This window comes from Grampus griseus (assembly GCF_964374135.1).
Source record: "Grampus griseus genome assembly, chromosome: 5".
In the NCBI taxonomy this organism is placed as follows: Eukaryota; Metazoa; Chordata; class Mammalia; order Artiodactyla; family Delphinidae; genus Grampus; species Grampus griseus.
The window spans coordinates 49,862,895-49,883,744 of record NC_138998.1 but is presented as its reverse complement, the minus strand read 5'-3'; the positions used below and the strand labels follow the sequence as shown (position 1 = coordinate 49,883,744).

The following is a 20,850-nucleotide window of genomic DNA, read 5'->3' as shown; positions in this document are numbered from 1 at the left end:
CCTAGAATGTAGTTCATGCTCAATAAAGCCACTGAGTAATTTTAGTATCAGTTCAGGCTGAGGCATGTGTAGCCACAGGGATCCTCTGTGGTATCACAGCCCATTATAGGTCTCCTTGGAGCCCTGGGCCCACACTGGCAGTGCCTCTGAGAGGTCTTGTACTCCGTCCTCAACCCCTGCTGCCCATAGCCACATACATCTGGAGGCATCAGCCCCATGACCTAGGGCTCTTGTGAAGGCCAAGTAAGAGGACAGGTGTGGAAACACCTTGGGGCTCCGCTGTGGAGCTGCCCCACTGGTGCAGGGGCTGAAGGTCCAGCGGGTAATAACCATCACTGCAGACAGCAGACTTGAGTTTGAGTTCAGCTTCAACAGCCTGGTGGCCTTCACCTCTATAGCCAAGTAAGCTGTTTCCTCCTGTGTAACATAGGCACGATAACAGTGCTGACCCCCTCAGAGAGTTGTGAGAATTAAATGGGATAATGCAGAGAGAACCCATTACAAAATGCCTAGCACTTGTGAGTGCTAGATAAATATTAGTGGTTACTGTTTATAATAACAAAGCACCAAGGTTCATGAATGATTTACCTAGTTTCTCAGCACTGGAGAAACCTGAGGATGTCCCCGGACGGCATCCCTCTCACTTACATTCCCTTAGACTTTCCGGAGCTGGAGGGAAAGCTGTGAATGTGAATACCATCTACCCTGTCCTGGAAAACCCAGGCGGAGAACTGCTGTGGAAAACAGATGAAGATGGAGCAGCAGGTCCTATAGAAATGCTGGCCACTTATGGAAATTTGGGCATTTTTACTCAGGGAGAGGAAAAACGGAGAGAAATGCTCTCATGTACTAAAACAAATGTTTACTTGGAAGGGGAAGCATAAACAAGGCGGAACGTTCAGTGGGTCACTGAAAGTTTACAGTCTAAATGAATTCTTTATGGCTCTGCCCCCAACTGGCTCCAGCTTTGACTATGTCTTCTTGAAACTAAACACTTTGAAGGTAACAAAAACACGTGGGCTTTTAATTTGGCAGTGTTTTAAAAAAATATTTTACATATCTATGAATACAAAATGAATATGCTTATTCGGCTTGCCTGTCAGAGTACTCCATGGTGGGTACAAAGAGGTACAAAGACCTTGACCACAATGCAGAGTCTGTTACCTTCATGATGAACAAGTCGATAACTCTCCAGGCTGTTTCTGGACACTTGGGATAATAACTGTCTTATTCACCTGGCAGGAATTTTTCTGAGATCCAAATGGAAGGACCAAGTAAATTCTATGATTTGTTATTAAATATACACTAGGAAGGCAAAACAACAGATTTTTGACATTTTCAAGAAATTCTTTCAACCTCAGTATTTTAGGCTTTAATATTGTGAAAGATAACTTTTTTGCACCGAAGGAAGAAATTCAGACATGTTACATCTTTAAATGTTTTTTAAAATCATTTTAGGGGAAAATGATGATATACAAAGTATTAATTTTAAAATGTTTCCGTAAAACAGTTTTGTTTCAAAAGAAACGTCCAAGAATTCTCTGGATGGAGTATAATAAATTCACAGTAGAAAATAAGAGAGAATGCTGAGGCTTGTATGTTTATTTCCTCGTTGCTGTCCACCCACTGCAGGCTAACAGAAGCCCATTAATATTTACTCTTCAAAGTGATCTAACCTGCTGACCTAAAAGGGCCTATGGTCCACAAACGGCTGCAAATGGCACATTTCAAAACATCACAAATTAACACTCTTAGTAGGCTCAATGTGGCTATATTCCTTAGCAATGACATGTCATTGCCTTTATTTTTTCTTAATTTCCTTGGGCTCCATGGATTGTGTGTGTGTGAATTTCCTACATTACTGAAGTGACGTTTGGGAATGGAGGATGTTCAAAACAGGAATGAATAGTATGTACCCTCCCTCCACAAAGAACACTGAGTCCCGCCATGTCTATGCAGAAGCAGATGGCAGCAGATGGCATCACGTGAGGACACCTGAGGCAAAGAAGATGCTTTTCCAAAACTGGTTCTGATGTTGCCGAGAGTCCCAGTGTGGAGAGTGAATGCTCACGTGTCAAGAGCGATTTCCAAAAGACCAATGAGAAAAGGAGTTAATTTCCTAACCCCCATGTCCCCAGCTCCACATGGCTTGGGAGTAATCAGGCTGCAATATGTTTTGGTTATGATCCTTTTTATGCTCCTTTTCTAAGAAATAAAATGTCACTATAGCTACTGATGAAAATCTGTACATAGAATAAAATTCTTGTTTTTGATCCTTTTTGTCTGCACTGCACTTATTGATATACATCAAAAAAGAAATTTATTTATATTCAAATAAAGGATGACTAGACTCTCTAAAGACCACCTGAGAACCTTGAAACTTTCCATTCTTCTACTTTGCTTTCAAATACGTGCAGTGAATCTCACCTTCAGGCATATTCTTCGCAGAGCCTTCCAAATTTCTGTTAGCCTACTTTTATTTTAGTGGCCTTACCTCAATCTTACCTCATTTAGGAAAAATGGAGAGGAAAATGCTATCCAATTCCATTCTGTTACTTATTTACTTTTAAATAGAAGAAAAAACCATAGTCAGAATTCTACTTCTGGTCTAATTAAGATCTCAAATACTTCATTTACCACTCCTCACCTTGGACTGTCCTTAGAACATTTTAGCCTGAAACTGAGGAAGCTAGCAATACTCTTTATTTTGCAGGATGAATCTTTATGCTCCTTTTTAAAAAAATAAAAATGCTTTTTTTCCCATCAATCAGGGACTGAAGACAGGTATCATTAGCTTCATTTTGTAAAGGGAGAAACTAAGGCAAAAAGAAGTTAAGGGACATGCCTCTAGTCATCTAGAAACTCAGTAACAGATCTGGGATTACAACAGAGAATTAACACCCCTGTTGAGAACCATAACTGCCTTCTGGTGACTGAAAGCAATATAAAAATGCCATTTATCCAACAAGGGTGGTCATGCGAATTGGGGACTGCTCCACAGAAGCAAAGGAAGCTAATACCGAGGGTCTTTTGTGGGCCCTGAGTTAGTCGTGTTACATCTATTTCATTTAATTCAGCAGTATGCTCTGAGAAATATAAACAGGAGTTTGTTCTATAACAGGCATACATTAAGAAAGTTCACTCCTGTAGTGCTCATATACCCCGGCCACTTTTGTTAGTTGCCTGGTGTATAATTTTTTAGGGTTTCTTTCTGCAGATTATTTTCCATCCCTCTCTAATAGCAAACAGGCAGTCATACTGTACACATTACATAGTCCCTCCAATTTTGCTGGCTAAAGGTAAAAGTGTCACGGGCACAAGGGCTGAGTTAAAAGGAGAGCAAGTGGCAATTATCCATTCTATTAGAGCCCATCCCCATTTTGCTGGAGGCTTGCTTTAAAATACATTGGCTCTCTGGGTAACCTGAACAACAGATTAACCATAAATGTATTCCTGGAACTTAAGTTCCTCTTGCCTCAGTGCTGAGTACAATTATCAGGAACAGGGACCCACAGGGTCAGGACGAGAATCAGCATCAATTCAAATTCTGTTAGGGCAGCATAACATTTCATTTCAATAACGCAGACAAATGCATCTTCAAAATCATCATTACACATTATAATCTTAAAATGCACGAGCTGATCTTGTTATTCTAATCCCTGTATTCGGTTAGCACAGCATTATGAAAATGTTTACTTTTGGGTATATATTTTTCTTGCATACATAGGAACCAAAGACATTTGGATCTATGCTAGACCTGTTAAGAATAATAGACTTAATCACTCTATAGCCAAACTAACATAATTTTTGTTTTTCTGTTGAAATTAAATAAAAACTCTTGTACTGTCTGCTCATTTTTTCACATTAATTTCTCAGCAAGATAAGCTCCTTACAGACAGGCTACATACTTCACAAGACCTAGCACACTGCAGTAATTTAAAAAAAAAATTGAGCAATCATAATATAACTGCTACGGATAAACTTAGTCCTACTTTGAGGTTGCTATGTAAATATGTAGTCAGTGACCTTGGACTGGGAATCTTGTGGGTCAAAATCTTGAATACGTGGGAAACAAATGTCCTGATCAAGGGGGAAAACTTTCTACACAGCAATTCCAGGTGATCGGGATGAATTCTAGGTTGACTTACCTTGGGGTAAGGATTTGGGCAAGGTGCCCTTCTGGTATCCCTTTTATCTACATGAAGTAGCCCCAAACTTAAGAAAAAAAAAAAAAAAAAAAACCAAGTGTAAAAGTTCCAGAATAGAAAGGCATTTACATGGAGAAAGACCCAGGGCATGTTTCTGTTCTCTGGAGATTGTATCCTCGGTTTCCACCCAATCCTGAGTCCTTATCACTGGTCTCCATCCTAAGGCTCTCCTGCATGAGGTTATAAGATTGATTCCCTTTTAAGACTCACCCAACTTGTTACCTTTTCTAATAAGCCTGCTCTGTTCAATTTTAAGCCTAAAGTACATGCCATTCTTCTACCTTCCCTCAACACTCTGTGCATGTGTCAATCTTTAAGCCCTCCACACCATGATTTGCTGTCTCTTCTACCTATCCCCAACCAGACTGTGATCTATTCAAGAACTAAATAATGTAGATAAAGCTCTCAATGCCGGGCACTTTGTAGGTGCTCAATAAATAGCAGTGTCCTTTAGAAAGTCTGAAAATATATTTTTGGCCAAACGGTATACTTAGAAATCTCTGGGTCATTTCAGATTTTTTTGATTATGAGGTATATAAATTAAACATAATAAACCAGCAGATCACAGATGCAAAACCTTAGCGGTTTTGCCCATTAAGTGGCCACTCTTAAGGAAAGTCAGTATCTTTCTTCTTATTTTCTTATTTGTCAAAAGCAGAAATTAAACATGAAGAAAAAAAGAGATAACATTGTCTAATCATTTACAAAATACATCTTTTTATATAGGATTTAGCTCACAAATAATCTACAAAGATTCACTGCTTTAAGGTAAAAAGGTGGCAAGGATCTCAGAGTTCAGCTTCTAGTTCAACCCCTTTGTATTTCATGGATGTGGAAAACGCAGGAGCAATAGTTTAGCAGCTGAAATCAACTCAACTCTTTAATCTGACAATTACCAAGCAGGGAGTTATTCATTTTCACTGTGCTTCTGTTGCAAAACATGTTTAAAGACTCAGATTTCTTGCACTGGCTGGCTAGGACAGCGACAAGACTCAGACACCACAGCCCTCCTTCCAAATGCCCACAGTGACTGGTGAGACAAGCGTACACGGCAAAAGAAATATTTTGAGAGCTGACAGCTAAGAAAGTACATTAAAACCACCATCGGACCTAACTCTGATTCTCACCTTGGCCACAGCAGGATATATAATATTTTTGCCACATAGATAATAGGAACTTGTTAGTGCTTAATGAAATCAATACACAAGCTAAAGGATGTGTACACTTTTCCCCAAAGCCACAACTAGAAACCACTCTAGCAACCACAAGTTCAATGAAAAAGACAGCTGTCACTTTGGAAGAAAACACTGGACAGGCCAGATCCAAGTCCTAAAGAACCTCAAGGGGACGAGAACTGACAAAGAGCTGGCTAAGAACAAGTATTATGATCTATCCAACTCAAGGTGTTTCTCGCTGATCTTCACTACTCAAGAGCCAGAGTTAAAGGCTTGGATTCGTGGGGCCATTTTCACTACACGAGCTCAGTTTCGAGACACTAAGGAAGGTCATCTTCAAACTCAAAATAGGTCAATTTCATCCTTTTAAATCCCAGGAAAATAATTCCACAAATGGAATGAGAATTTATTATGTTCTGTATTCCTATTACTTTAATAACTTCTGGGAGCACTGACAAATCTAATTTAGAAAAAGATAAATTTGGACTGTAGCCCATAAAATTAAGAAAAACACTGTTCCTAATGGTAAGTTTTCTTAAAATGCCATTTAAATTTAGGCAAGTCATTTATTTGATTACAAGCCAGCCCCCCCTCTTTTTGTTTTCTTTTTTTTTTTTTATGAGGAAGGAGCCTGTATTGATTACTAGACTCTGCACTATTTTCTGTCTGGCATATTTAAATGTCTAACAACAGCATTCTTATTTGGACCAGCATTCTTATTTGCTCATGGAGATTTTGTTCTAAGCATCTGTTCAGTTCTCTGTACAAGGCACTTCAGGTAGCTGCCCTGCAGAGGGCAGGACTGCAGCACACTGGGGATAGCAGGTTTGGTGCAAAGCTGTCCTTCCCATATTCTTGGAGGTAATAGTAGAGGCAGCTGCATGGGGAAGTCAGGAGGTGCTGGTTCTGTTCCCAATTCTGCCACCAGCTTCAAAAATGTTCCTGGGATTCATTTCTTCTAAACAGTACAACTAGAAGGTATTTTCTAAGGAAGGTTCTCCCTGCCAACAATGTAAGCCAAAAGCCCAGGAAAAAAGAGACTCATGTACAAATTTCCCCAAATGCTAGCTTTATATATTTATCATGATTTCTGTTAGTCCATAATTCCTGTTCTTGCCAGTAAGGTCAAGGAGTCTCCTACCAGTAAAATAATGAGTCCGTGAAAAATGCATTCCAAAAGCACACAGCACAGTAAGATAAATGGTCTTGTCTGTGAATGAGTATGAATTTAATCTCTAATGAACCTCCCCCAAAGAAGCCTTACCTTCTCTGTCCTTTCTACACTGGGACTCATTCCCAAAAGGACGATCACTTTTTTTCTTCTAAGTCAAACTATTGTGTTTTCCAGGTTCTCCAATGTCAAGTTCAAACGTTATCTGTTTCAAAAAGCTGTTCCTGATCTTTGCAACCAACCAGTCTCTGCACTTTATTCCCTACGTCTGCCCCCTTCAAACTCCCAGAGCGCTTTTCTCCAATGGCACTAGTGTTCTACGACTATTTGTAGGTTGATATTATGCTTCTGGAGGGGGAAGCAGGGCCTTGCTTTCGTTCTTGAGCTTGGTGTCCCCGAGGGCCCACCCCAAACAGTGCCTTCCACACAGCAGGACTCCACTGAGCTCACGTGAAGCCGAGTACTCGAGTACAGAGCAGAGGTAGAGGTTGGACAGGGGTCTCTGTGCTAATTAGAACCAGGTCCCCATATAAAAGAGCAGGATACTGTGATGCATTAAGGGGAAATAACAGGAATACTTCCACATACACTGGTTTGTGCTTTGGCAGGTATGCACAGGAAGGGGCAGCATGTCTACTCCATCAGGCTGTCTTGGTTTTAAGGTCATCTCCTACCTCCTTCAGCTGATTCTCTCATTTGAACTTTTGGTAACAGAACTTTCTGTCATTAACTTTTGCTACGCATCTGAATTATTCCTAAATACAGTTCAGCTGCCCATCTTCTGATCGGCCATTTTCAGAGGAAATAAAGTTAGATTAAATAAATACTATGTGAAAGGCTGTATTTGATTTCTGTAGCCAACAGTGTTCCTGGGCATGGAGTTTTATAAAGAATCTCCTATTTGCTCCAGTTAATTTGATATTATATTGCATTGCCCATAGTTACAGAGCACAATCCCCATCTGTACATCACCACAGCTATTTCAGACGGGTAAACATGTTTGTCCCGATGGTTACTGAATATTTAAAGAGGTTAACATCTTTTCCTGAGTCTTATTTCCCTCTGCACTCGTGACTAATATAACACTATTAAACAGCATGGACTTGAATTCGACCATTTTCTTTTTGGATAATTTCTCTCCATTTTCTGGCTTTATGAAAGAAAAAAACACATATATTATCACATGTAGGGAAATCAGGATCACGAGAATGTTAATTTAGAAAATTCCAAATGGAGAATGGAGGGTGCAACTTTGGGTATAAAACGCAGGACCCAAATACCTAGGGAGTCTTTCAATAAGGACGAAGAGTGCTTCAGAGGACAAATGAACAAGGAAGATTCCATCCCACAACCCAAAGCCATCGAATTTTCGGATGAAGCCTCAGGTCCTTACCTCTTGTTTCTGTCCTCCAGCTGCAGTGTGTACACCGTGCCATCAGCCGCGTGCGTCCTGGCGTTACCGTCTCCCCATTTCAGCTTCAGGCTCTGGGGCCCAGCAGCGGCACATTCGAGCCTAGGAGGCAACGGTGGTAACGGCCGAGTTTTTGCTTTAATGAACTGACTAAATGGTCCAGCTCCAATTTCATTTATGGCCTGAATTCTGATCCTGGAAAAAGGAAAAAAAATCACAAAGGTTGTTGGTTTAAGAAGCAGTGATTCCTCATTTGAAATAAACATTGTGTGGTGTATTTCTTACTTGCCCCTATAAGCAGTGTCATGGAATAAAGGAAAACGAGTTAAAAATAATTCAAGACAAATAGAGAAATGGGCAGCTCGGAAAACAGATTATCTTCTCCATTCCAAAGAATAGTCCCAAAAAACCACATTAGCAAGATATCCCTTAGTTCTTTAATTAGAAAGAAAGAAAGAAAGAAAGAAAGAAAGAAAGAAAGAAAGAGAGAAAGAAAGAAAAAGAAAGAAAGAATGGCAGAAAAGGGAAGACATACTAAAGACTTTCATATTTTGTTCTAGCCACCCTTCAGCTGCCTCAAGGTCAGTTTTAGGATAACAGCTCTTCAACAGCACATTTTCCTCCCCTTTCTCCAGCCTCACCCAACAACCTCTGCTAGTCCTTAACCAGTGCTATGTGTGCAGGCACTGCTGGTAACAGTGTCATTCAGATGTGCAATTATCTTAACTGGATGTTTACTATGTGCAGTGTTATGGGTAATAAAGATATACTAACACTGCTCTCATGGTCTAGGAACTGAAAATCAAAGTTAAAATGTATATAGAAAAAATTTCCTATTATCATTCCTATTTTTCTTGTTCCTCTACTTCCTTCTAGTTGATTGAAAAAGTTCTCCAAGGTCATCACACAACACATTGATGGCACTGCTCCACCTTCATCCTCAACACTCCTTCCCGCAGTGACTGCATGTTATTGAAGCTTGTTTCCTCCTGGCACTGAGTGGCCTGCAGACCCCTGCAGAGGCCTTTCTGCTCTGCTTCTCGGACCAAAGGTCTCACACTAGCTCCCACCCCACCCTCTGCTCTTCCTCTCTTCTTCTGTACAGTATGGACAGTCCTCTCAATAACTTCAGCATTCCACAGCTTCATCCACTTAAGATCTTCCCCAGGTCTGCCTCTCCTCCATCTCTTCATGCCTCATTACTAGGCCTCTAGTAGAAACTTTCACCCAGATCCCTTGCTAGGTACATAGGCATCTTATTGGGCTGAATGAGCAGTGTGGTGTCACTAGTTCTAAAAGTTTCAACATTTAAACTTGATTTGAGTTTGAAACAGTGTTTCAAAACACATGATAATAAAAAATACAGTCAAAGAGAAATTCTCAGGAAACAGATCAGTTTAAAATATTCTTATAATTTAGTTTTATGTACTTCTCACTTACAGCAATTATTGCTTATATCTAAATAGAAAATATCATTTAGGTATTACAATACCTTAATCCATCATATGACCTCAAATTAACCTTAATTCTTCAAATTTAAAATTACATAGTTCAGCAAGTCAATCTAATGACACATCTGTAAATTGTTAAGAAGAAAAAAAACCAATAGATTAATTCCAGGTGAGATGGAGTAAGCACACTCCACCGTCTCTCCCACTGAATGCAGCTATTAAACCTGGACAAAATAAACAGAGCAGCTATTTAAGAAGTCCAGAAAGGAAATAGCAGCTGAAGGATTTGCGGAAGAATTTGAACTATCACCAAACCAGCAGCGAATTTACCATTTTTCCCCTCCTTTACTCACTGGATTAGACTCAACGGCGCAGCCTGAAATCCAGGAACAGACATTTGCATGGGCAGAGAGCTGCCTGGCTCAAAAGAAAGCAAAGAGTCTCTGAATGGGAGAAAATTCCCCCATTCCTCTTTTTTTATTTCTTTTCTACACTGTCTCATTCTCCAACCCTTAGCCAGTTCCATCATATTAACAGCCTAAAGAAGAAAAACCACATGATCATACTCATTGATACAGAAAAAGCATCTAATGAAATTCAACATATGTTCATAATAAAAATTCCCAGCAAACTAGGGATAGAAGGGAAATTTCTCAACCCAAAAGGGGCATCTATAGAAATACCTGCAGCTAACATTACACTTAACGGTGAAAGACTAAATGAAAGATCAGAACAAAGCAAGGATGTCTACTCTCACCACTCCTATTTAATGTCAGGTACCAGTCCCAGCCGGTGGGTGTGGGAAAAAAGGCACAGAGATAGGAAATAAAGAAATATACTGCAAGACACTGCTGAGACTATTGAAGACCACCTAACTAGACAGAGATATACTGTGATCATGAATTGGAAGATTCTACACAGAAAAAATGTCAATTCTTCCAAAACGGGATCTATAGATACAACGCAATTCTAATAAAATTCCAGCAGGATTCTTCTTAGTAGATATAGATAAGTTGATTCTAAAAGTTACGTGGCAAGACAAAGGAACTAAAATCGCTAACACAAATCTGAAACATAAGAATAAAGTTGGAAGAATCACACTATCTGATTTAGATCTTACTATAAAGCTTCCTATAAAGTATTCAAGATAGTGTGGTATCAGACAGACACATAGACCAACAGAACCAACACATATATGGCCAACTGATTTTCAAAAATGTGCAGAATGAATTCAACGAAGAAAGAATAGTCTTCTTAACAAGTGGTATTGGAACAACTGGATATCAAAAGGAAAGATAAATAAATCTCAATCTAAACCTCAGATCTTATTCAAAAGTTAACTCATGGATCACAGATCTAAGTGTAGAATGTAAAATATAAAACTCTTAAGATGAAAACAGGAGGAAATATTTGTTACCTAGAATTAAAGAATTTTTAGATATGGTGTGAAAAGAATGTATCCAGAATGCATCTAAGACCTTTCAAATCTCAGCAGCAAAACAACACAAAACAACCCAACTAATAAAAAAAATGGGCAAAAGACTGGAACATTCCACCAAAGAGGATATACACATGGCAAATATGCACACAAAAAAGATGTTTAACATCATTAGCCACTAGGAAAATGCAAATTAAAACTACAGTGGGGTAATACTATATCCCTATTAAAATGGCCAAAATAAAAAATGCTTATTAATACCATTCTGGCAAGTATAAGGAACAACTGAAACTCTCCTGTTTTGCTGGTGAGAATGCAAAATGGTATAGTTACATTGGAAAACAATTTGCTTACAAAGTTTCTTATAAACTTTAACATACATTTATCATATGACCCAGCAATCACACTTCTTGGACTTTACTCTAGAGGAATTAAAGTTTACGTTCACACAAAAGCCCGCACATACACGTTTATACCAGCTCTATTGATAATCACCCAAAACTGGATGAATATCTGCCTCACAGTTTGGAATGTAGCAAACACTTATCGCTGATAAAGTACAGCAAAAGTTCCATTACAAAGAGCCTTACTTTTCCCAGATTCTATTAAACTAGGGCTACATCAGGTCTCTTGTAGATAATGCAATGTCACTCTCTCAACATAGCACTGAAAGACTACAATAAACTCTTCTTTGCTTCCCAGCATGAGTCTTGTAAAATAGCTGCATGGTATTAAGATAAGAGTTGTTTCCCTATGATTTGAAAAGTAAGAAATTTTTCTGCAACTGGAGAGGAAAAATCTTTTTAAAAAGGTGGTCATCATTGTGGTAGAAATTACTACCTTTTTTCCCTACTCAGGAAAAGGGGATTAAGCCAGACTTTAAGTCTCAGTCTTTTTTCAATGGTGTACAAATTTCCTCACCTACAAAGTTTATATCAATGTCTTTCCACTGTCCAGACTGCCATTCCTTCCCTTTATTCTGGGCAGAGGTATTCCTAGAGCCCAGAGGCCAAGATGCTTCCTTCCATCTGCTTGCCCATATTCCTCCAGAGTCAAGCTCACCTGTACTCAAGGTGATCCTACTGTTTTGCTCCATGCAGCCTCAACAGCCCTTTAGCTACATTAAGTAAAAGGAAGGAAGGTAATGGGTTGCTTTAGGTTGTTGTTCTGCTCAAGACAAAAAAATTATGAGATCCGAATCATTTATAAGAATTAAAAAATAGCTTATAATACACAAGTATCAAGCAGCAGAAAGAAATGTAGATTTAATATTTACTTTTGTAAATTCATTTTCTTCACAAGGCCTTCCCAGTATTTTGATAGGTACTAGGTTCCTAATATCTGTAGCTCTAGGGTTCTCTGACCTTTTAACTGGGAAGTATTTGGTAGGCATATCGAATGTTAGCCATACATACATACACATACACACACACACACACACACACACACACACACACACACACACACACACACACACACACACACACACACACACACACACACACACACACACACACCAAGAACAAGAATACTATGGTAGCATTTTAACTCTCTTTAGCAGTGAAGCCTTCCTGCCTACTCTGCTCATCACTTTGGTGGCCTTGGGGAAAGGATCTAACACCTTTAAGTAACAGTTTCCTCCTCTATGAAATCTTCGCTGCATTTACAAATAGGATTACTTAATTAAGATAAGGAATATGGGAAGTACTTTTTTAAAAATAAATTTATTTATTTAATTTATTTATTCTTGGCTGCGTTGGGTCTTCGTTGCTGCGCACAGGCTTTATCTAGCTGTGGTGAGCGGGCTTCTCATTGCAGTGGCTTCTTTTGTTGCAGAGCATGGGCTCTAGGTGTGTGGGCTTCAGTAGTTGTGGCATGTGGTCTCAGTAGTTGTGGCTCATGGGCTCTAGAGCGTAGGCTCAGTAGATGTGGCTCACGGGCTTAGTTGCTCCGTGGCATGTGGGATCTTCCCAGACCAGGGCTCGAACCCGTGTCCCCTGCATTGGCAGGCAGATTCTCAACCACTGCGCCACCAGGGAAGCCCAGTACTTTCTATTTTTAATATTTTATACTTTGCCGTACAATCAGAAAAGGATTCAAGGTGGCTAAAAGCACTTTGGTGAACTTTGAAGTGCTACTTTATGGAGTTACTATTTTTATGACTTCTTTTAAGACCGTATTCCTTCCTAGAGCAGTGAAGAAAACGTGTTGGGGATCTATAGGAGCGGCACTGTACTGGGCACACAAACGGACATCTTCGTTTTAGTTGTATTACTACCACCACTTCACTTTATTACTTGAGGAATTTGCTGCTACGATCTATGTTTCTCCTTCCTCTAAATTACGGCCAAGGACACAGCAACAGCTAAAAGGACTGCCTTCTCAGAAGGTGAGATAACACCTTAGAAACAGATGAAAATGTTAATAACCACTGCAGCAAACAGCACTGAGGACTTGCTCTGTTCAAGGGACTATGCTATGGAGTAGGAACTAGTACAGTCGTCCCTCAGTACCTGCAGAGGATTGTTCCCAGGACTCCTGTGGATACTAAAATCCATGGGTGCTCAAGTGGCATATATAAAATGGCACAGTTCAGTCGGCGCTCTGTACCCGTGGATGCAGCGAGATGAGTGTGTTCTCTATCTATCTATCTATCTAATCTATCTAGGCCACACCACGAGCCTCTCAGGATCTTAGTTCCCCTACCAGGGATTGATCCCACACCCCCTGCAGTGGAAGCGTGGAGCCCTAACCACTGGACCGCCAGGGAAGTCCCTTCTCTTGCTTTCAGAGCTGAGCAAACTGCAGTTCAACTCAGGTTAAATAACTCCATCTAATTGATACAGTGGCTACTAGGTGCTGAAGTCTAGATTTGATACTGTCTCTAATTTCTACCCCAACCCCATGAGGAAGGAATTACTCTATTTCACAAGTGCAGGAACTGAGGCCGCCTAGGTTCAGTCATTTGCACTAATCTTCACAGCAGATATAGGTCAGATCTGGGTGTGAACCTGGTCTTTCTAGGCTCAAAGTCTTCGTGCATTCTGACACACCATTCCCTCCAAGCATAATTTGAGCCAAACGCAGCTTCTAATCCAACCAAAAGATCATTTTAATTCAAACCACACTTTCAGTTCATCAACTGCCTTTTGCCAATGAAACAGACATTTAGAACAGTCAAATTTATCTTCACATTAGTAAAACAACTTCTGGCCTTGGAATGAACTGCCTAGGTTTTAAAATACTTGCTTCAATTTATTCAAATAACAAAATGTGTTTCAGTAAAAATGCATGGAAAACATTTTTCCATGTAGCTGATGTACTGAGCTAATGTTAATCAGTTTTAATGATAAAGTAGCACTCAAAACTGAAATAGAACTGAGGAACTGATCAAATGAGGCCATGTCTTCTAAAAATATTAAGAACTCTTAGTCTAGGAGGCTGAGAAAACTGAACAAGGACTAAGGTAGTTAATATTTCTTTTGTCTTGGGATGAAAAATGCAGTGTGTGAAAATAATTTCCTAATCCCAGTGAGAGCTCACCCAGGACTGATTAAAAAAAACAACAACAACACTAACCTGAGGAACAATTCTAAAAATTCGCCTCAGAAAAAAACGATTTTCAAGTTTTATTAAATTAGTCTATCCCAAACCCAAACTTGAGACATTTTCTCTTTACCTAAAGTAACATGTTAATCTTGACATTTAGATAGGATCTGCATTTTTTTTTTTAACATGCAAGGTGTATCATTTTCTGAAATCTTAAGCTCTGCAAAGTAAGTATAAGGGAAATGGAATTTTGCTTTCCAATTCAGGGAAGTGACTTAATTCTGAGACGCTCTACCTTGGCAGGACTAATGTGAAAAATCTCTTTAAGTATCTAGAAGTCTGCAGTATCCATCAATACACTGAAAATACTGATAAAATAAATTAAGAAGTATATTCTTTATAAATTTTGACTGAAAATCCACTATTAAAATATCTTCTAATTTTAGATGCCAAATACATTACTGCTTCAGAAGATCATAGCCTAACATAATGCACTTTACACACACACTCTCTCTCTCTCTCTCAAATGACACTATGTATGCTAAAAGAAGAATGACTTTGAAAACTGGGGAAGGTGACTTCTCAATCACAATTAGCTGTCCCAGTACTCGGGATGCCTTGAGTGAGGGGACAGTGAAGACAGCCCCCCGCTTCCTCCATGAAGAGCTGGGGTAAGACAGGCCTAAGAAGCAAAAGATGGGCTTTTTAGCCCACCAATCTACCTAATCATCCAATTAAGAAGAGAAAAATATGAAGAAGTAGTATCATCTTCAGATAACTTCTGAGGAAATAATAAATAGTAGCTTAAATACAGAAAACCTCTTTAGGGGAAAAGATGTGTTCAGAGTAAAGTTACTCGGAGAAGGCTCCCTGGAAGGGTAACCTTAGCTAGCTCAGAGTCATGCCTCCCTTTAACCAAGCTACTTCTGACAGCTCCTCAGAGACCAGTGCCACATTCCGTCTCCAGGCACTTAGACCTGCTTTTCTTCGTGCCCTGTCTTGGCAGGAAAGAAACCTTAAATGTCTCCTGTGGCTTAAAAGATAATGCCAGATTCCCACACACATTTCTACCTGTAATCTGGTCATAACCCACCTGCCAGCTCCTTTCTTCCCTACCCTACCAGGCATTAGCAACAGATAATTTATTGAGTGCTTACTTACCAGGTGTCAGGTCCCACACAAGGTGCCTGAAGTCTAAAACATGACAACCCTATTATGTAAAGTAATTATCCCTTTTTTACAGATCAAAAAACTGAGGCACAGGGAGCCTAAATAGCTTGCCAGAGGTCACAGAGTCACCAAGTGAGAGACTCAGGATTGATGTCAAGGCTGTCTGACTCCAGTCCACTACTTTTAAACTACTTAGAACTTGTCCCCTTATAAAGCCCACTTCATCTTGTTAGAATGAAATGAGTTATGATTCACTTCTTGACAAGTTTATGTAGTTCTTGACATATACTAAGGACTCAACAAATGTTATTTTCATCCGCATTTTACCGAGCAAAAACAGCACAGCAGACAAATCTACCTTAAGTTTTAGTTATCTGACAGCTCAATATGAGTCAGACATATAATGAGGCTGCCAAAAAAAGTAATCTTAGGTGACCTTACTGACTGCTCAATATGGAGAACAGGGAAGGTGACAGTCTTGCTCTGCTCTGAGCCAGCCAGACCGTTCCTGGAGGTCAGGGCGCTACTCATTAAAGAGGCCATCAAGAAACAGAAATCACCCGATGAAGAGGATTGAAGGGGTTATAGAAAACCCATGCCAGTGAAGACAGATCTGAATGAAGTGAAGATGGTTAAGTAGGAGACAGCTGAAATAATAAGATAATGATGTCTAGGCCCTAGGAGTGGGGCTCAGACCTCTGTATTCTGCAAAACCTCTCCAGGTGATTCCTAAATACATCAGCATTCCAGAATCATCGCTCTAGGGCAGAGTTCTCAAACTTTTAACATGCATCAGAATTTCCCGCAGGGCTAATTAAAGCACAGAGTGCTGGGCCCCACCCCAAGGGTTTCTGATTTGTAGGCCTCCAGTAGGGCCTGATACATTGCATTTTAATAAGTTTCTAGGTGATGCTGATGCTCTGGGGGAGAGCCCAGGACCAACTGAGTAGATTTTAGCTATAGAGGGGTTTTGACAAAATACAAGGGAACCTCTATAGAAATAGAGTTATCCACGACTGGAATGCACTGCCTGGCGAGTAGAAGCTGAAAACACTGCTCCATCACCGGAGATGCTCACGCCAGGGTGCTGGGAGGGGGTGACACCAGGCAATCTTGTCTCAGCTCACAAAGTCTATGGCTCCCTGTGGCAGGAAGCATGCAAACGAAACCTACTTCTCTGTTTTCAACAACATTTTTTTCTCTGCAAACCAAAACACAAACTCAGTTCTAAGCTTAAAAGTAATGTCTTTAAAAATATCATTGTAATTCCAACCAAATTCTATACAGGGTGTCAGCAAGCCAGTGGACAGTTTGGCAAGCACCGGTGGAGAAGGGATGGATCCATTTCTGTGTCAGTAGGTTGGCTGGAGAGGTGCACATTTCTGTCCCAGCAAGACAGAGAAAGGATATGCTCTGTGTGAGAACAACGTGTAACTGCTAAACGTTAAAAACGACAACAAAAACCCAAAAGAAACAAGCCCCATTGCCGCTTAAAATGTTTCTTTCCACATTTTTGTCTAGAACATCATGATCTGTTCACTTATATTTTAACCAATTTATGGGACAAAAAAAGGTGAGGTAAAAGTTGATTGGACTAAAATTATACCCTTAGTTCCCTGAAATACTCATTTTGTATTTCACCACAGTTACTGCAATTGTGTTTTTGAAACATAAAAGAACAAGACTATGGGTTGACTGGAGTTCTACTATAGAGAATCCAATTAGGTGCTATAGGAATAAAATTCCTTGAGTTGGACAAAGATGACCTTAAATGTGAAACATCCAATTTATTGATTGATTGGCCAGCAAATACTCTGGCTAAATCTTTTTTTTCTTTGCCAATAACACAATATGACTTAGGGCCAAAGATCTGTCTTTTCTAAAGCTGTACATTTTTCATGCAATCTGTCTAAAATGATGTCTTACAAGCTACCATGTAAGGTTAAGAGGTGACATCCTCCCAATGTGACTTTCCATGTTCAGCTCAATATAGCTAGCCTTGCATATTAATACTGAAATGAATTATTTATGCTACATCCATTAAATACTTTTTAAATAGATTCTTGAGGTTTCACTATCCAAATCTAAACTGTACATTACTAAATCATTTCATCTTCTCCAAAACAGAATTAATCTCTGAGGTACTTTTTAACATGTCTTTCATCAACCACTTATGTGGAAGATATTCTTGATAATTTCCACTGTAACTGGCATTTCATCAATAAGCAAAGATCCCCTAGGTCAGTTCCTTCATTTGAGCTTTTGACCTCTAGATTTCTTTCTTGAAGTCATTCAACTATATGTTGACTAATAAACATCAGCGTTCCTCCAATATCAACCTTCTAAAAGCCGTAAAGTTTTATAATCATTTAAGCCACCTTTAAGGTATGCATAATGGCAGGAAGAAGCAAAATTCTCAGGCTGACACCTTGCCCTAAAAGCCCTTTTATGATTTCTGACCCGAATGTTCAGAGGACTGACCTGCGGGTCTGAGTCCAGTCTGCGTAGACATGGGGTGGATCACACTGGACAAAAGACCTTTCAGTGAGCCCTGAGCCAGTGGCTTCTTCATAGGTTTTCTGGCCTGAGGAATCCAAGTCAGGCAATGTTCTGGACATGCAGTCTCTTAGAAACAGCTAGGGGATGACATTCACTTGGTCATTTCCCCCCCAGAGAGACACCTCATGGTCAGGTCTCCTTTGAGCATCACCACTGGGGAATGTCCCTGAGGTCAAGTTCTGGGTTTAACTCACCTCTGGATTTCGTCAGCACCTGATTAGAGTGCTCTGGACACAATGGTCAGTCGGTATTTGGTTAGCAAACGAAGGTGGTGGCTGGTTTTCTGAGATTGGCTACAATGCTAAAAATGAAAAAATGCCCTTGGCCTGCCTCTTCATCCATTGTAAGTCATACCGTCTTTATTCAGTTTCTAACTTGATTCCCACTTCAAACCATCCCTATCATTCTGAACCCTGGGTCTTCCTCTCTGAAACGCCAACAGGACTCTGTACAGTGTTATTTTCAGCCTGTGAGGTCACAAGCATCTGCTATCTTAGGTTGCTGTTAAGTGTCCCCCAACTCCGAGTGCTCTGAGGGCAAGGATAGTGTTTATCACTATTTCATAGACCCACAGTGCATAAGTACTGTGCCCCAGAGATTTCTTAAAAGAAGGAAAGACTAAACAAAAGACTGTCACTGTTTTGAAAAGCAAAATGAATACACTTATATGCATCATTCACAAAAGGCTTGGTAAGAGAGGGAAAGCAGAGATAGCACGCTTAGGCAGGATGGGACTTCTGTATCTTACAGCTGTTAAGCTGGTTTCTTTCTTCAGTTTCTGGGGATAAAAAAATGTAGTCTATTAGATTATAACATTAGAAAGCACTGCAGAAAAAAAATAAGTGAAATGATAAACCCTTTTCTAGCAGCAAGTTTACCTGCCTGCCCTACCCCAAGAAGAACTAGTTTTCCAGGGTGAAGGTCTTGGTGATGATGGAAATCACAATCCCTGTTACTGTGCGCGTGCTGTGTACAGCTGGGCTCTATACGGGCATTTCATATTTGTTTGCTCACTCCTTACAACAGGCTTTTGAGGTAAGTAATCTTGTTCTCCTCACCCTGTGGAAGCAGCTGGGACACCGAGAGGTTAAGTAACTTGCCCAAAGACACCGCTAAGGACCTGTATCTGAATCTGTGCTCTCCTTCACCTCGAGAAGCCGTTTAATCTCACAAAGGGCACTGGACTAACCAGATGGTTCCTGCACTCCTCTAACGCTAATCCTAAACTTCTGTTTTGGTCCCCCCAGCTATGGCACCCTGGGGACAGAGTTAAATGACTTGAAATCGTAAGAGGCTATGTTGAGAAAAAGGTGTGTGAGAAGAGGAAGGTAAGGTGCTGGCTCCCTGACAGGAACTCTGGGGAAAAGAAAGAATGCAAGTGGTAACTGAGCTTCGCTGGGTGGAGTGTGATGTAACGTCTTTTCACTGGCCCCTCGTGAAATCCTGAGCAAAAGCTCCATCACAAATGCTCTGTGACAGTGTGTCTGCTTTGGGGGATCAGAAGAATGGCAGAGCCCTGCTTCAGAGGTGGACCAAGTACCTGCTGGGGACAGAGGGTGTCCATAGTGATGAGTCACAGTAAAAACACGAAGAAAAGTAGTTTATCAAAAAAACAACAAGGAGGAACTGATTTGAAATGGTAGGTGAAATTCCCCCTCAAGGGTTAGGATTTGTATCAATTTATAACCGACTCATAAAGTAAAAAGTAGTACGAGTTTTTAAGCTATATTAGCATTTGGTACTCAAATATATTAAGAGTGACTAGAATTCACCCATTTGGCCTTTAGGACCTGAAGGCTCTGTAGCCCCAAGTGCTGACGTGTCCACGCAGCTTTATTTCAACTTTCCTGCACTCACCGGTAGGTGGTTTCCGGAAGGAGGTCTTTCATAACGTGGGTGGTGGTGTTGCCCACAGTGATGCTAGTGTCTCCAAGATCAATATTATAAGCAAGGATGTCAGATCCATTATTGCACGGTTCTTCCCAGCTCAGTACAAGGCACACAGAAGGCGGATCAGGATAGGCGTTGAGGGTCTCCTCCTCCAGGACACACAGAGTGGAGACAGGGTCAGGGGCAGATGCTGGCGTCTGGCAAAGGACAAGCTCACTGTATGGTCCTGCTCCAGCTTGATTAACGGCCTAAAAAACAGAATAGCGAGACAAAGTCCACATTACCCCATGAGCACATTCTAATGCCTCCACATTAGGCGTTAAATAAGTCTAAAGTAACATACGATTACTGCTAGAAATGGAGGTAGAAATAAATCCTCCACAATGTTTATGTTAATACCACTTTCTAAAAAATACCAATCACATCTTCTCTGCTAATAAGAGAGAACATTGCCATCACTGTTTCTTATGAAAAATAGTTTAAAAATAACACTTTATATTTGCATAGCCCACTTCAGTTTATGTATTGTCTTATGCAATCTTCACAATAACCATCTGAGGTAGATAATATATGGCAGGTATTCTTATCTGCCTTTCACAGAGGAGGGAACTCAAAGTCAAATTAAGTACTCAGGCCCCAGATTTAGATGCCAAGCTGGGACCCAAATTCAGTAATCTGACTTTTAACTCAAGTGCTGCTCTGGAAGAGCTATAGGAATTTTAGAAAAGATACCTACTGTTTTCCATGTGAATGCTAAATTCGTACCTGAAGTCAATGCTCAGCCCTCATCTGACTTTACCTGAGCGTCACCACTGACACCTGATCACT

The 20,850-nt window shown here is 40.2% G+C and overlaps 1 protein-coding gene across 2 annotated transcripts in view; it reads right to left on the bottom strand.

Annotated features, from left to right (window-relative positions):
- Positions 1-20,850, bottom strand: part of FNDC3B (fibronectin type III domain containing 3B) — a 357,932-nt gene that overhangs the window by 26,199 nt on the left and 310,883 nt on the right. For both annotated transcript variants that reach the window (XM_082654911.1, XM_082654912.1), the window contains exons 22-23: positions 19,990-20,270; positions 7,948-8,160 (exon numbers count right to left, since the gene is read on the bottom strand). In XM_082654911.1, the coding sequence (XP_082511037.1) occupies positions 7,948-8,160; positions 19,990-20,270 (494 nt within the window). The remainder of the gene's footprint in view (positions 1-7,947; positions 8,161-19,989; positions 20,271-20,850) is intronic.